Source organism: Babylonia areolata, chromosome 23 (assembly GCF_041734735.1).
Source record: "Babylonia areolata isolate BAREFJ2019XMU chromosome 23, ASM4173473v1, whole genome shotgun sequence".
NCBI classification, from domain to species: domain Eukaryota; kingdom Metazoa; phylum Mollusca; class Gastropoda; order Neogastropoda; family Buccinidae; genus Babylonia; species Babylonia areolata.
This window is the reverse complement of record NC_134898.1, coordinates 50,574,933-50,592,655: the sequence shown is the minus strand read 5'-3', so window position 1 is coordinate 50,592,655 and position 17,723 is coordinate 50,574,933. Positions and strand designations below refer to the sequence as shown.

The 17,723-nt window shown below is 44.6% G+C and overlaps 1 protein-coding gene across 17 annotated transcripts in view; it reads left to right on the top strand.

The window, feature by feature from the left end:
- LOC143298341 (androglobin-like) overlaps positions 1-15,086 on the top strand; it is a 225,790-nt gene extending 210,704 nt beyond the window's left edge. For 11 of the 17 annotated variants that reach the window (XM_076611207.1, XM_076611208.1, XM_076611199.1 and 8 more), the window contains 7 exons: positions 632-691; positions 1,848-1,959; positions 4,747-4,946; positions 6,081-6,176; positions 6,540-6,823; positions 8,049-8,232; positions 14,609-15,085. In XM_076611207.1, coding sequence (XP_076467322.1) covers positions 632-691; positions 1,848-1,959; positions 4,747-4,946; positions 6,081-6,176; positions 6,540-6,823; positions 8,049-8,232; positions 14,609-14,803 — 1,131 coding nt within the window. In that variant the 3' untranslated portion in view covers positions 14,804-15,085. Of the gene's footprint in view, positions 1-631; positions 692-1,847; positions 1,960-4,746; positions 4,947-6,080; positions 6,177-6,539; positions 6,824-8,048; positions 8,233-14,608 lie in introns of all 17 variants that reach the window. The other 6 variants (XM_076611201.1, XM_076611200.1, XM_076611198.1 and 3 more) reach the window with 2 other exon arrangements.
- Positions 15,087-17,723: the final 2,637 nt, after the last annotated feature.

Here is a 17,723-nt window from a genome sequence, read left to right as displayed (position 1 = left end):
TGTCTTTATGAGTCGTGATTATTGTGTGTGTCTTGTGCGTGTCTTTATGAGTCGTGATTATTGTGTGTGTCTTGCGCGTGTCTTTATGAGTCATGATTATTGTGTGTGTCTTGCGCGTGTCTTTATGAGTCGTGATTATTGTGTGTGTCTTGCGCGTGTCTTTATGAGTCGTGATTATTGTGTGTGTCTTGCGCGTGTCTTTATGAGTCGTGATTATTGTGCTTGTCCTTCTGCATGATGTTGACATCAGGGTGCTACCTGAATAAAGCAGACTGACAGCTGCCTTTAGGCATTCAGCATTTCCTTCCTGTGCCATTCAGTCGCGCTCCTGTCATTAGCGCACTTTGAAAGCAACGTCTTAATTTCTGAGAGGGGAACTTCAAACAACATCCTAGAATGACCATACAAAGCATGTCTGGGTGCTGCTCCACACGAATGATTAATCAAAGGAGACATGTCAAGCTTTTCTATTGGGAGACAGCAGCTTTGAAACAGAGATGGGAAAGCTCATGAGGTTACGTGGACATATGTGCATGTAACGTGAAGCATTTCAGTGGACGTATATAATCGTCCTTGGCACTCAAGAGGTTAAGGGTTAGTCTTGTGACGTGGACCTGTGTGTTTGTTGCAGAGAGGAAGTCAGCACTCGGAGCTTGGGGTCAGTGAGGAGCTGGACGAGAAGGAGAACAAGGTCAGTCTTCTGTCTGGATTTTTCTTCCCCTTTTTTTCTTTTTCTTGGTTCTTTTTTGTTGTTGTTGCAATATCATCTGCACGGTTGCTCATTCCATACCCCAAATCCCGCCACAGTCTCAGTCTCTGCGTCAGCAATCCACGCTTTGGCCAAACTACAATCAATCTTGTGTGCGGCCATGGTTGCTAAACTGGGATCAGTCCAGTTGGTGTCTCTGCAGAATTTTGAGGCAGTTTTGGATTTTGGGTTGGTTTGTTTTTCTTTTTAAAGCCATGTCTGTATCAGGAAAAAAAGAACATGTTGTTTTCATTCCATAGAAACAAGCCATTTCCATTTTGTGTTGCCATACGCCACCTGTGTTGATGTGGGACATATGTGTTGATACATGAAAATTGTTTTAATTGGCACACAACACTGTGTTGGTGTGTGTGTGTGTAACAAATGTGTTGATGGGTACAGTCTGTTTGACACTGAGAGTTTTGCTGATGAATGACACATCGTTCGTATGCAACACTTTGTTGATGTCCTGACACTTGTGGATGTGTGTGTGTGTGTGTGTGTGTGTGTGTGTGTGTGTGTGTGTGTGTGTGTGACACTTGACGTAATGCTGGATACCTGTTTGATGTGTGAGACCTGCACTGACCTGTAAAGCGTGTGTTCATGTCGGCAACCTCATGATATGCACAGTCCTTCCATGATGCCTGACATCTGTATGTGTCCTAAATTCTACTGTATCTGTGTTTGTGTATGATTTTTTATTTATGTTCGTATCTTGTTATGTGCTATGCCCCCCAGTATTCCTTATGAATCCGGTACACTTGGTAATAAAGGTCCTGTCTTGGGAAACTGATGCCCTTGACCGCTCTTGCTGGAGGATGGTGTGCTCTAGTGGCATAAAGACGTTTGAAAACAAGAGAACGCTGGCCATTAAGGAGAAGAGTGAGCGGAGAAAGCAGGGCTCAACTTCTGGAGACGTTTTCCCTTGCAACACCTGTGGGAAGTGCTGCACATCCAGAATCGGCCTCTTCTCCCATATGAGGACACACACCGTCAGATAAGCCTGCCTGCCTACTCATCTGTCAGTCCGACGGGAAACTCCATCATCAACAGTATGTGTGATACCTGATGTGTAACAATGTATGTGTGTGTGTGACAGCCCCACAAGTACATAGTGCAGGCCACAGTGATGAAGAACAGCTGGCCACTGTCGGAGAGCAGTTGGGCTTTTGTACAGCAGCTGAAAGAACAGGAAAAGAACGAACTCAAAGGTAATGTGTGTGTGTGTGTGTGTGTCTGTGTGTGCATGCATGCATGAGTATTATTGTGTGTGTGTGCGTGTGTGTGTTTGTGTGTGAATGAAGCTCGAGTGAATGACACAGGAAACCAATGATGAGCGCCTAAAGGCAGGTCTCAGCTGGCTCTTACCAAGTAGGCAGCCTGTCATGCAAATGACTCTGTGTGAAAAAAAGATTTTGGGTGTGTGATTTTTTCCCCACTACAGTCCATCGGTAACCTGTAAAGCTTCATTCACTGATTGGACAGTGATTTGATTGAAAGCGATTGGGTTGATGGTCATTTGAATGGCTGATTGAGTTTCCACTTGTTTTGTGAATTTAGCAATGAATTTAATGAGTTTGGTTTGGTTCTTTTCGGGATTTACGTGTTGACGAATTAATAGGGATTTTTTTTTTCATGGCATACGAGGATGCATGTTGTTCATGACATACAATGTTAAACTGACTGTCCTAAAACCCTACTGGCTGAGAGAGGGGGGATGTTACTTGGGCAAGACACTCTCCACTATAATCAAATTCTAGCCCAGATACTTGGGACAGCAGTTGCCTCCTCTGCTGTTCTGATAATCATAGTCAGTCACGACTGACTATCATACAGTGTCAAACACACACACACACACACACACACACACACACACAACCATGCAACTGAGGCCACAAAAAAAAACCTTTTCAAAAATATTCACCAGTAGCTGTGAGCGTGGATGGGTTGATAGAGCAATGGTGTGTGTGACAAAGGTTTGAATGGCTGCATGACTGATGGCTCCATCGTTGATGCTATATATGGGGAAACTTTTCTTTCTTTTTTCTTTTCAAGGAGATATAAAAGGGGAGAGTCAAAGTAATGAGTGCCACTCACAAGAAACCAGTTTGTTTGTCGTCTTCCCTGATATATATGATCGTCAGTCGTGTCCAACTATGACCATCAGAACAGCAGAGGAGGCAACTGCTGTTCCGACTATTTGGGCTAGATTTTGATTATAGTGGAGAGTGTTTTGCCCAAGTTACATCCCCACTCTCTCGGCCAAGAGGATTTTAGGACAGTCGGCGTTGGGATGGTTCCCAAAGGCCAACTAGCCCACAAGGCTGCAGCACTAAGAGCCAGTGCCAGTGCCAGTCATAGTCCTTCACAAAAGACTAAGCTGTAAATGGTTTCCCATTGACTGGGGAAACCACTGATAATACAGCTCTCATTTTGCTGTTGGCCCAAATGTAAACTTATGTCAGTCTGTGATATAAGCCGAGTGTTGGGCCTGCCGCATGAGTAACATCATATTTCACCAAAATGGTTTCGCTCTCTCGTTCTGTCTCCTCTCTCTCTCTCTCTCTCTCTCTCTCTCTCTCTCTCTCTCTCTCTCTCTCTCACGCATGCACACACACACACACACACACACACCCCATGAATTCACATGGACTGGTGTTGGGGGGGCTGGATGCATTAATTGCATGGCTTGGAATCTTTATTTCATCCGTCCAGCATGTTCTTTGCAGCTCCACCTGATGAGAGTCCCTCCATTAGTGCAGTAATTGCTGCACTATCATCCCCCATGAGCGGTTCGAACAGATCATTTATCAGTTGTTATTTCTCTGGTTTTGTTTTAAAGATATTTACTTTTTGATTTTTTTTTTTTTTTTTTTTAATGTTTGCTACTTTGATTTGTTCAGTTGATGGATGTTAATATGGTTGTTGTTGTTTTTTTTACCATGGTTTTTGTTGGTTATTATAATTTTTTTCTTGTTAGTTTGTGTAGGCGGGGGTGTGGGGGTGGGGGGTTCAATGTATATGTACTAGTAATACCAGTTCTCCATGAATAACCTCAGTATATCATCTTTAAACTGCTAGGGGTTGGGAAATTTTCAGAAAAGGAAAGATGTCCTTCAGTAGTAAATAAGACACAAAAAAGATATACTTCTGACAAGATACAAGATGTACACTTTACAAAAAAGACAGGGAGATAGATATCAGGGCAGAATGGTGTTTTGAATGTGTGTTTTGTGGGGGGGGGGGGGGGAGTCAGTGTTAATGGACGTAACAAAGATGAACTTTATGTTATCTGGACGTAACAAAGATGAACTTATCAAGAAAAGCATGCACAAATTGAAGAGCAAGGTATTTCTAAAGTAATGATAGGTAGTGACTGGAATTCAGCAGTGGGTCCTAATTTAGACTGTTATGAATACAAGCATATGAACAATACAAGAGCACAAGAAACAGCTATAAAAATGATGGGTGGTTTACAGTTGATGGACATATGGACAGAATTAGATAAACTTTTTTGAAATACTCAATCAGGAGACCAGCCCCTTTACAACAAAGCCATCTGGATTTCATTCTAATCTCTGATAATCTTATCCGATTTTAGTTATCGCCAGCATTAATGGTGCTGACATTCTGACATGAGAATGGAAGGAACTGCTTTAAGATCTAAGGCAAGGTGAGCATCCCAGGACCCCTGAAAGCAGAGTATGGCTGCGTACATGGTGGGGTAAAAACTGTCATACACTTAAAAGCCCACTCGTGTACATACGAGTGAACATGGGAGTTGCAGCCCATGATCGACGAAGAAGAAGTAGAGCATCCCAGGGTGAAAAATTAAATACATATTTTTATAATCTTGAAAAACATTTTTTTTTTTTTTTTTTTTTTTTTGCAAACAAATATTAGAATAAGTGACAGATGAAGGTAATATCTTGACAGAAACAGATAAAATGATTGGAGAGGCAAGATTTTATTTCATCTTTCCCCCCTCTCACCGGCAGTGGCCTACAAGGAGCGACCCCCCTCACCGGCCAAGAACGAGAAGTCCCCGCCGGCGGGTCAAAAGGGCAAGCCCAAGGGCAAGGTGGACAAGGGGGCCAAGGACAAGCAGGACAACAAGGGGTCACGACCCCCGTCCCAGCAGTTCGACATCACCAAACCCAACTGGACCCTGCGCATCGTGGTGGACGCCACTTCTGCTGTGAGTCTTCGTTGTCGTTTGGTGGTGGTGGTGGTGGTGGTGGTTCTGGTGGCTCCCGCTCTGTTTCTTTGTCGGTCTCTGTCTGTCTCTCTTTCTCTTTGTCTTTCTGTTTGTCGCTCTCTCTCTCTCTGTCTTTCTCTCTTTGTCTCTATCTCTCTCTGTCTCTTCTCTGTCTTTCTCTCTTTGTCTCTGACTATCTCTCTCTGTCTCTTCTCTGTCTTTCTGTCTTTCCCTCTCTGTATCTGTCTTTTCTGTCTGTCTCTCTTTCTCTCTCTTTGTCTCTCTCCTCTGTCTCTCTCTGTCTCTCTCTGTGTGTATGTCTCTTTCTCTCTTTCTCTCTGTGTGTCTGTGTCTGTCTGTCTGTCTTGTCTCTGTCTCTGTCTGTCTCAGTCTGTGTGTATGTCTCTTTCTCTCTTTCTCTCTGTTTGTCTGTCTCTCTCTGTCTGTCTGTCTCTGTCTCTTTTTCTCCACTATATGTAGTGTATGGAGATTCAGATGGTGGATGTAGATTAGCGAGGACAGATTGGAAGAACATGCCATGCCTAAGTCTTAATCCTTGAATAAAAATGTTTTGAGTTCCAAGTTCTCTGAATCAGTCTCTTTCCCTTTCTCTGTCTCTGTCTCTCTCACTCTGTCTGTCTGTCTGTATGCCATCTTCTTTCACTTCATATTTCTCTTATTTGCTTGCTTTCTCCTTATTTCTCTGCGTGTGTGTGTGTGTGTGTGTGTGTGTGTGTGTGTGTGTGGTGTGTGTGTATGTGTGTGTGGTGTGTGTGTGGTGTGTGTGTGTGTGTGTGTGTGTGGTGTGTGTGTGTGTGTGTGTGTGTGTGTGTGTGGTGTGTGTGGTGTGTGTGTGTGTGTGTGTGTGTGTGTGTATGTGTGTGTGGTGTGTATGTGTGTGTGGTGTGTGTATGTGTGTGTGTGTGGTGTGTGTGTGTGTGTGGTGTGTGTGTGTGTGTGTGTGTGTGGTGTGTGTGTGTGGTGTGTGTGTGTGTGTGTGTGTGTGTGTTGTGTGTGTGTGTGTGGTGTGTGTGTGTGTGGTGTGTGTGTGTGTGTGTGTGTGGTGTGTGTGTGTGTGGTGTGTGTGTGTGTGTGGTGTGTGTGTGTGTGTGTGTGTGTGTGTGTGTGCTGCAGGAGGAGATTGAGGTGAAGAAGGACACAGAGAGAGCGGACGAGATCCGTGCCATGAAGAAAGCCTGGGAGGACGCAGAACCTGGACGGGCAGCCAAGGTAAGTGATGCGCTGCGCTGGAATGTACTGCACTGCTGTCTACTGTACTGTTCTATATTGTACTGCACTGCACTGTCTGAATTGTACTGTACTGAATGCAGTATATGTTATACAGTGTACTGTACTTCACTGCACTGCACTGCACTGCACTGTACTGGACTACACTATGACTGTGTACACACACTTACGCACACACACACACACACTGGACACACACACACACACACACAAACACCTCCACCACCCACCCCAGTCACCCCCCCACACACACACACACGCACACACACACGCACACACCCTCACACACCCACCAACACTCGTACACACACCCACCAACAGCACGCACTGACTACCATCGTGCAGGCCCTGCAGTCTCGCCTCAAGTACCTCAACACCCACACCATCAAGCTGCACGCTGAGGACGAGGGCAAGGAAGGGGAGGCCACCGCTGACGCTGCACCCACAGATGGAACAGCACCAGTGCCAGACTCGCAGGAGGCCGCCCCGGCGCCCCCTCACAGCCCCCTGCTGGGCATCGACCCGACCTTGGCCGCCCTGGATGCTGAGATGGTGCTGACCTTGGAGCCCCCGCGACCCCCAACCCCGCGCGAGATGCTGCAGCCCCTTGACATCACGCCCTTCGTCAGGTCAGTGTTGGGTCGTACTTGTTGATCAGAGTTTGTCAGGTCAGTGTTGGGTCGTACTTGTTGATTAGAGTTTGTCAGGTCAGTGCTGGGTCGTACTTGTTGATTAGAGTTTGTCAGGTCAGTGCTGGGTCGTACTTGTTGATTAGAGTTTGTCAGGTCAGTGCTGGGTCGTACTTGTTGATTAGAGTTTGTCAGGTCAGTGTTGGGTCGTACTTGTTGATTAGAGTTTGTCAGGTCAGTGTTGGGTCGTACTTGTTGATTAGAGTTTGTCAGGTCAGTGTTGGGTCATATTTGTTGATTAGAGTTTGTCAGGTCAGTGTTGGGTCATACTTGTTGATTAGAGTTTGTCAGGTCAGTGCTGGGTCATACTTGTTGATTAGAGTTTGTCAGGTCATGTTTGTTGATTAGAGTTTTTCAGGTCAATGTTGGGTCGTACTTGTTGATTAGAGTTTGTCAGGTCAGTGTTGGGTCGTACTTGTTGATTAGAGTTTGTCAGGTCAGTGTTGGGTCGTACTTGTTGATTAGAGTTTGTCAGGTCAGTGTTGGGTCATGTTTGTTGATTAGAGTTTGTCAGGTCAGTGTTGGGTCGTATTTGTTGATTAGAGTTTGACAGGTCAGTGTTGGGTCGTACTTGTTGATTAGAGTTTGTCAGGTCAGTGCTGGGTCGTACTTGTTGATTAGAGTTAGTCAGGTCAGTGTTGGGTCGTACTTGTTGATTAGTTTGTCAGGTTAGTGTTGGGTTATATTTGGCAGTCAGAGTTCGTCAGGTCAATGTCGGGTCAAATTTGTTGATAAGAGCTCGTCAGGTCAGCGTGGGGTCAAATTTTTATTATTGGAGTTTGTCAAGTCAGCGCTATTCTTCTTCTTCTTAATATTATTGTTGTTGTTATTGTCATTATTATTACTGTTGTTATTATCAGTATTGTATTATTGTTCTCGTTGGTGGTGTCATCATCAGCATAAACATCATTATTTTCATTACTGTTGTTATTATGATTATGAATAGGATTGTAATTATTATTGATATTATTGTTATCATTATCATCATCACCATTATGATGATATTGAAGATGATGGTGATGATGATGATGATTATTATCATCATTATCAGTACCATTATCATCATTATCAATATCATTATCATCATCATCATCACACTTACCTGTGCTGTGTCATTCCTCACGATGACAATCACCTGTACCCATGCCCCTCCCTGTGGGTACAGACACACCCTGGACAAGCCCCGCCTGCTGGACGAGGGGGAGGTGCAGCGCCTGCTGGAGGAGCGGCAGCAGCAGATCGCGGACTACAAGGAGTTCCGGCAGCAGGTGGAGGCCTGGCGCACACAGGACCGCGCCGCCCGCAACACCACCAAGATCCGACAGCTGGACGAGGCGCAGGCCCTGCAGGTGAGTAGGGGAGGGGTTCAGATGGGATCTGCTCATCATTTCTTCTTCTTCTTCTTCTTCATTCAAGGGCTGCAACTCCCACGTTCACTAGTATGGACACGAGTGGGCTTTTGCATGTATGACTGTTTTTACTCTGCCATGTAGCCATACTCTGTTTTTTTGGGGGGTGTATGCTAGGAATGTTCTTGTTTCCATAACCCACCGAACGTTGACATGGATTACGGGATCTTTAATGTGCGTATTTGATCTTCTGCTTGCATACACATGAAGGGGACTTTGGCACAAGCATGTCTGCACATATGTTGACCTGGCTTGTGGCTCTTTGGCTCTGCAGGAGAGAGGGGAGGGGGTTTGGATCTAATCCAGTACAATCTTGTGGCTCATTGGCCCTGCAGGAGAGAGGGGAGGGGGTTTGGATCTAATCCAGTACAATCTTGTGGCTGATTGGCCCTGCAGGAGAGAGGGGAGGGGGTTTGGATCTAATCCAGTACAATCTTGTGGCTCTTTGGCTCTGCAGGAGAGAGGAGAGGGGGTTTGGATCTAATCCAGTACAATCTTGTGGCTCATTGGCCCTGCAGGAGAGAGGGGAGGGCAGGAGGGTTTTTTGTACTACTGCAATGTGAAAACGTAGTTTGTTGTCATGGTGATTGTGCAACATTCTTCCCTGCCCTCCCCTTTTTACATCCTTTCACCCCCACCACCCTCCCTTGCCATGGTCATGTGAGTGGGTGACTGTTGTTGGTTTTTTCACTTTGTGATGTTATTCTTCACTTTCTGATGTTATTCTTGTGATGAAATAACCTTTATTCTAAAATTCATTACTTCTCAAAATAGGATTTTCTTTTGGTGAGCCTGAAGGCAGGTTTTTGTACACTGCTTGAGAGATCAAAGTAATGGATGGATGGATTGAATGATTGATTGATTGATAAATCAAATCTGACCCAGACTGGTTCAAATCTGACCCAGTCCAACCCAGTCCAATCCGTTCCATCTTGTTGCTTATTGCCCAATTGTCAGGGTAGTGTCGGGTCAAATGCATGTTGTTTTGCCATGTATAGCCGGCAGCCGACCAATGTAGCCCAAAAAGAGGCTGTTTCAGGTCTTGAGCACCTGTCAGTTTTTGACAGCAGAAGGAAATGGTTTTGTTGTTGTTGTTGTTGTTGTTTTGGATAAAGGTTGCCTTCAAAAAGAAAAATGGGTTTATTTTCTGGCTTCAGAAGGGGAACAGAATAATGAAAGATACTCCACACCCCCACCAAAATCCCCCTCTCCTGGGTTTCCATCTCACCTTTACCCACTTCTTCATATGTGTGGATTGTCTTTCACTTTTTTTTTCTTCTTTTTTTTTTTCATGTATAAGCAGTTGGAGGGATAGGTGGGGGTAGAGTGGGGGTGGGGGGTTCTTATTGTAGCTGGTCAATGGGAACATTGTGGATTTAATTGTGAGATTGGGAGCAAGTGGGTGCTGGGAGTGGGAGGAGTGTTCTGGTGACATTTTGAAACATCTTTTATTGAAATAGGAGGTTGGGAATGGGGGCCATTCTCAGGACCAGAAAAAAAGCAAGAAAGGTTACATGACAGAATGATGGGGGAAAGTTAGTTTTGATGGATCTGTTGTCATAATGTCCTTTTTGTAATTAAAAAAAAATCATATTAAAAAAGAACCCTAATAGATCTGCAGTATCTGTCCAGTTGATATTTAAAAAAAAGAGAGAAAGATATGCAGTGAGTGGTTAAAAAAAAACATTCATAGATCTGCAGTAAATGTCCTGTTGGTATAAAGCAACAATAACAAATTTTGATAGACCTGCAGCAAATGTCTAACAGCAGTACTTTTTTTGTGTGTCTCTAAACTCTCATTGTGTCTGGCACAGATTTTGTGGATGGAATATTACAACCCACAATAGTTTTTTAAGAGCCCAGAAAAAAATATGGCTTCTTCATCAAGCCTGTGCTCCCTTTCCTGTGAACAAGCAACTGTGGCTGTGGCATGTTGTGTTGTTGTCTGTAATGTGGTGTGTTTTTGTCTGTGACAGGAAACTGTGGATGACTGACTGTACGTAGCTGTGTTGTGCTGTGTTGTCATCTGTGACACATTGTGTGTGACTGACTGAAGCCATGGCGTGTTGTGTTGTTGTCTTTGACACATTGTGTGTGACTGACTGAAGCCATGGCGTGTTGTGTAGTTGTCTTTGACACATTGTGTGTGACTGACTGAAGCCATGGCGTGTTGTGTAGTTGTCTTTGACACATTGTGTGTGACTGACTGAAGGCATGGCGTGTTGTGTTGTTGTCTTTGACACATTGTGTGTGACTGACTGAAGCCATGGCGTGTTGTGTAGTTGTCTTTGACACATTGTGTGTGACTGACTGAAGGCATGGCGTGTTGTGTAGTTGTCTTTGACACATTGTGTGTGACTGACTGAAGCCATGGCGTGTTGTGTAGTTGTCTGTGACACATTGTGTGTGACTGACTGTAGCCATGGCGTGTTGTGTAGTTGTCTGTGACACATTGTGTGTGACTGACTGAAGACATTGCATGTTGTGTTGTTGTCTGTGACACATTGTGTGTGACTGACTGAAGCCATGGCGTGTTGTGTTGTTGTCTTTGACACATTGTGTGTGACTGACTGAAGGCATGGCATGTTGTGTTGTCGTTGTGACACATTGTGTGTGACTGACTGAAGCCATGGCGTGTTGTGTTGTCGTTGTGACACATTGTGTGTGACTGACTGTAGCCATGGCATGTTGTGTTGTTGTCTGTGACACATTGTGTACGACTGACTGAAGGCATGGCGTGTTGTGTTGTCGTCCTGTGACAAACTATGTATGACTAACTTTAGTTATAGCGTGTTGTGTTGTTTGTACAGCAAGCTACGGATGGCTGACTGTAGCTATGGCGTGTCGTGTTGTTGTCAGTGGTAACAAGCTGTGGAGGAAAGACTGTAGCCATGGTGTGTTGTTTTGTCGTCTGTGACAGGACCAGTGACTGTAGCCATGGTGTGTTGTTTTGTCGTCTGTGACAGGACCAGTGACTGTCGCCATGGCGTGTCGTTGTTTATGGCATGTTGTGTTGTTGTCTGTGGCAGCAAGCTGTAGACAACTGACCATATCCATGGTGTGTTGTGTGTTGTTGTCTGTGAAAGGACCAGTGACCTGTCTGTGGCAACAAACTGTCAATGACGGACTGTAGCTGTGGCATGTTGTGTTGCTGTCTATGGCGCTATGGCGTGTTGTATTGCTCTCAGTGGCAGCAAGACATGGACAACCGACTGTAGCCATGTTGTGTTGTTGTTTGTGGCAGTAAGACATGGACAACCGACCGTAGCCATGTTGTGTTGTTGTCTGTGGCAGTAAGACATGGACAACCGACAGTAGCCATGTTGTGTTGTTGTTTGTGGTAGTAAGACATGGACAACCGACAGTAGCCATGTTGTGTTGTTGTTTGTGGTAGTAAGACATGGACAACCAACAGTAGCCATGTTGTGTTGTTGTTTGTGGCATTAAGACATGTACAGCCGACTGTAGCCATGTTGCGATGTTGTCTGTGGCAGCAATCTGTGGACCGACTCAGGGCCCTATACAGGGAGGCTCTGGCCTCACTCAGACTCCGCTCGCTTGCCGTCCCTCCCCCTCCTTACGATCTAGACAGTTCGTGTGGTAGTGTAGAGTCCATCCACGATTCGGAGCTGGCCTGTATCAATTAGTCCCCGCTTTGGATGTTTGTGTGGTTTTTGATTTTTTTTTTTTGACATGCATATAGTCCAGGATATGTCGGCAGATGATTTCTGTACACCACCTCGTTGTTGTTGTTGTTGTTTTCCCCCTTGCTCCCTTCTGTAAGCAGAATGTTTAGTAACTACAATCCTTCATTCTGATCCAATGGCATACATTTGTTTGTCGTGTGTTTTCTGTTTTTAAAGTGGTTCACACCTGGTTATTTGGCTGAAAGTGACAAGGATTTCTCCTGACAGGGGGGAAATAAAAACTCGTAAGTTTTGGCACAGTGAGACATTTCTCTCAGTGAGAATCGTGAACGCAGGGTTCTGTTCACAGAAATGTATTCAGTCCTTGAAATTCTGATGATGCACATGCTGGAGAAAATGATGTACATTTAGCTGCATGTACTTGAACAGTGCACATGCATACGCCAGTGCGTAACAAGCCAAGAGGGGGCATTTTGTATTGAATGCTATAAAACTAACCAACAAGTAAACATGTTTTACTTTTCACTGGTGCAGCGTGAAGTGTGTTTCAGTAAAGAATGTGCCAACCTGTCGAAACCCGTCACCATCAATTACAAAGCAAGTTCAAACTATGAATAGCACTGGAAATAACCAGTGCAGCAACTAGTTAGAGATACTGGACTTGCTTGTATTTGATGTGGGACACTGAATTTATGTAACCCTGCAAACAAGGTGAACAGATGGGTTTAAATAAGTTGTGAGGCTTAGATTTCAAGCCATTCCTCAAATAATGCCACTACATCTCAGCAAGAAAACAGTCACAACCATAGATTTCACAAAGGCATCGAAGGACATTTTCAATCAGGGAATGGGGGTGGAGAAGTCGGACTACAAGTTTCATTTTGAGGGAAAAAGAAGTTTTGATCATTGTAGAGTGGGGTGTAAACTTGAATTTTTGTTGTTGCTGTTATTGTTGTTTTGTTTTCGGTTTTTGTTTTTTTCTCATGTGTCACCACTTTTGTATTTTCTGTTCTGACTGTATTTGAAATTGTTCCAATTTTATGTTCATATGTCTTTATTTCATTTCAGTCGTTCAGGCATGTTCTAATTTTATGTTCATATGTCTTTATTTCATTTCAGTCGTTCGCCTGCTGCATATCTTTCTTTTTTTATGATTTTTTTTTTTTAACCTGGTTAATGTTTGATACATACCTATTGAAGGCTTTAAGGCTTTGGGTTCCTGGTAACTGAAACTGGAAGTGTATTGGTTTGTGATTTACTCATCCATTCCAGTTGATGTGTCGTGGTGTCAGTGGCTGGTTGGAGGCCCCACACTGCTGTCGTTCATGCCCACATAGCATTGGTTATTCTGTGTGACACCCACAATGGTATTAACTCACTGTTGTTTCCCTAATAGTATTCAGTATGTCATTTTATTCAGTGTTATTTCCGGACAGTATTCAGTCATGTCACTTCCTTCAATGTTATTTCCAAATGATACTCATTCAGTGTTATTTCCCCTGACAGCATTAGTTTTATTTTGTTCCAAGTGATATTTCTCGCAGCATTTGTTCAATGTGATGTACCCAATTCTGTTTATTGGTTTTGGGATTGACGTGGACATGGTTGTTGGTTTTGGTGAATTCCTGACAGTATTTTGATTTCAACATATCTCCTTGACAGCATTAGTTCAGTGCAATGTCCCCTGATGGTATGGAACATGATTTTCTCGATAGGTGCAATTCCTTGATAGAACTGGTTCCCCGTTCTTCTCTATTCATGGGATGCAACTCTCATGTTCACTAGTATGTATGGGTGGCTTTCACATGCATGATTGCTTGTACCCCACCATGCAGGCAGCCATACTCCAGTTTCGGGGTGTGTGCTTGCAGGGTGTGTTCTTGTTTTCCTAACCCACTGAACGTCGACTTGAAATACAGGATCCTTAATGTGCGTATTTGATCTTCTGCGTGTGTATGCACATGAAGTGGGTTCGGGCACTAGAAGTAGAATGCAAACATAGGTTGAGGGATCCTCAATATGTGCATTTGATTTTCAGCGTGCAGACACTGGCAGGTCAGCAGATCTGTTGACCTGAGATTGGAAAAAAAAAAATCTTCACTCTCAATTCACTCCAAAGTGCAGTGGGGACTGGTACTCGAACCCAGGACTTTCAGATTGCACCCCCAGCAGTGTGCCTCCCTCCCCCAACCCCAAGATTACTTCTTGGACATGCTTTATATCACCAGTAGTTTGACCACAGATTATTTTTTAATGTGGTTTATATCCCCAGTAGTTTAATCAGATTATTTCTTGGACATGCTTTATATCACCTGTAGTTTGATCAAAGATTATTTTTGGACATGCTTTATACCACCAATAGTTTTATCAATTATTACATGGACGTGCTGTATTTTATCAGCAGTTGGATAAAAGATTAGTTTTTGGACATGCTTTGTATCACCAGTAGTTTGATCCACCCCATTCAGTCATATTTGTGTTTTTTTGGCGTTTTCATTTACACTCATCCACCTTTTTTTTCTTTTTGTTTGTTTGTTTGGTTGGCTGGCTCCTGCCCACACCCACCTCCCTCCCCACCCACCCACCTGCTTTGTGTCATCCCCGCTCCCTGCTGCTGCTGCCGGCGCTGCTGTGGCCTTGACCCTTGACCCCCCTACCCACCCCTGCAGACCAAACTGGACGTGCTGCGGGAGTCCATCAACCTTCCGCGGGAAGCCTTCCGCCAGCGCTACCTGGAGGCGGAGCAGAAGCGGCAGGAGGAACTGGCCCTGCAGGAGGCGGCCATGAAGGCCGAGCAGGAGGCCAAGTCTGACAAGGGCCGCAAGAGCGCCAAGGGAAAGAACAGCGGCAAGAAGAAGAAGTAGGGCAGACACCTGCTCACAAAATGGGAGCCAGAAAATTAGTGGTTTAGGGGGCAGGGGTGGGTGGGTGTTGGGAGACTGAGGAGGAGGAAGGGGAGGATGGATTTGGGGTCAGGAGCAGAAGAATGATGGAACGATGGAGCGCCAAGCCCAAGAACAGTGGCAAGAAGAAGTAGGGCGGACTAACGGACTGACACCCGCTAGGAAAATGGGAGCCAGAAAATCACTGTGGTTTCAGGGGGGTGTTTGGTGGGTAAGGAGGAAGGAAGGGGGGGGGGATTTTAGGGGGAAGGGAGGAGGAGGGGGTGATGGGATGACAAGGGCCATAAGAGCATCAAAAGCAAGAACAGCGGCAAGAAGTAGTAGTGCGGATCAACGGAATGACTGACATCCGCTAGAAAAATGGAGCCAGAAAATCATCGGTTCAGGCAGGTGTTTGGGTTGGGAGGGGGAGGGGGGTGGATGGTGGGAGTGTTAGGAGGAATGGAAGGTGGCGTTGGGAGGGGGAGGGGGGAATGATGGGAGGGTTAGGAGGAATGGAAGGTGGGGTTGGGAGGGGGGTGGATGATGGGAGGGTTAGGAGGAATGGAAGGTGGCGTTGGGAGGGGGAGGGGGGTGGATGGTGGGAGGGTTAGGAGGAATGGAAGGTGGGGTTGGGAGGGGGAGGGGGTGGATGGTGGGAGGGTTAGGAGGAATGGAAGGTGGGGGGGGAGGGGGAGGGGGGAATGATGGGACTGAGCTAAAAGGAACTGTGGGAGGGGAGGGAAGGGAGGAGTTGTGAGGGTGGGGGGAGGGTGACGATTGGGGTCAGATCAAAGAGGAACATGACTGGCAACAAGATAATATTGATTGGGTTGGGGGGGATTGGGGGTGGGGGTTGTAGGTGGACGGTTTTTTTTGTTATGTTTGTTATTTTAAGGATAACAGATAAAGTGTGGCTGTGTTTGTTGGCTGTGCTATTTCTCTGCAGGTAAAAAAAAAAAAGAGAAAAAGTGTGAACATGGGCAAAACAGTTGGGAGTATTTATGGTTTTGATGGAAAATGATGGTTTTGATTTTGTTGTTTTTTTTTTGGCGGGGGGATGAAGGAGATGTTGGAAGGAAAGGGAGGGTCAAGCCATGAATAAGAGTAGCTCATGGACTGCAGATTTTTTTTTTAAAATAATTATTTAATATATGTTTTAAAGCTGTGAGTGTGTTGATGCAAAAGTCCGTCCAGACATTGTCGACAGATATAGACATGTTTCACGTGCATGTCCGTCTTTCTTCTTTGCCTTTCTTCTTCCTTGCTTGCTTTGGACAGTATTGTGTGTGCGCACTGTATGTGAGATACATTGATGTGAATAACTGATTTGTTGCATTGTCATTTTTAAGACTGTGATACATATTTTTACCTTCAGTTACACTCATAGGACAACACAAAACAGACACGTTCTTTTTCTTTCTAATGCACAAGAACACACCCACAACACGTGCACCATCAAGCACAACACACACAATTTGCAATTATTCACATGCATGTTCTTTGTGTTTGTACAGTTCTATAGCAAAGAAGTACTGACATGATGGTCAGTTTTATCACAGAGCATTTACATTACTGGTAGATATTGTTTGCCGTTTTACAATGAATACTACCATGGACACTTTAGTTGTTGGTTTGGTTTTTGTTTTTTTGTTACTATAATTTATTTATTTTTGTTTTCAGCTTGTGTCCCAGCTGTGATGAATGTGTGTTATATATTTTCGTTGTTTACTTTTTTTTTTTTTACAAGATGATGGACATGATTTCCATATTAAATGACTGTCTTGTCAGGACCCATTGACAGCTTTCTCAGACCCCTTTCCTGTCTTTGGAAACCAGGCTGCCAGCCACGAATTGAGGCATTGTGACAAGGCAAAACCACTTTCCTCTCAGCCCTTATCCTTGACCTGGGGCAGGGGTTGCTGGGGTCAGTACAAGACATTCTAGCAGCTATGTCTTTTTTTTTTTTGCCCACACTGACTTGTTTATTTCCCTGAACATTAGAGGGATGTGTGTGGAGGAGAAGGGGGGTGGGGGTAACCACCATTCCAGTGTCTCTTTTGAAGTCAACCTGTGATCATGATGATGATGTGAATTGACATATATACCGATTTAATTTTAATATGTTTTTGATATCCTATTTAAGAGGCAAAGTTTATATGCATATATATCTATATGTCTTTACATTCATTTCTTTACTTCTTTTTTTTTTTTTAATAAATCGATACACACTTCTATGGGAGCCTCTGTGTGTGTGTGTGTGTGTGTGCACGCACGCGCGCATGTGCTAAAAAGTGTGTGAGAGTGCGTTTATTTTTTATCTGTCCAGTCTGCCTCTCTTGATTTATTCTTTCACACACACACACACACACACAGACCAATTCCATCTGAGTGTCACTTCCAGCTAAAAGATGTTGAACTGAAGCGTGCACACACACACACACACACACACACACACACACACACACACAAGAAGAAAAACACACAGGTGGTTGAGGTGTCTCCATGCAGCCTCCATCCAGCAAGGCATTCAGGGGTTGATTCATCCCCTGTTGCTGCCTTCATGGGCTGCAACTCCCAGGTTCACTCATACACATATAACAAGTAGGTTTTAATGTGTTATGACCGTGGGGGATGTACTTGGGCTAGACACTCGCCACTATTATCAAGTTCAAGCCCAAATCTAGTCGGGACATCAGTTGTTTCCTGTGCTGTTCAGGTAGGTATGGTTGGACACAACTGACCATCGTACACTTGTGGTCAGGCCTGACCACCACAACCCTGGTTGTTTTTTTTCTTTCTGATTTTTGTTCTTTTTCTTTGCGTTTTCTTGTCATCATTCGCCTATCTGCTGTCTACCCCTTTGTTTTCCAAACACTGTCTGTGTTCTTTGGCGGTACGT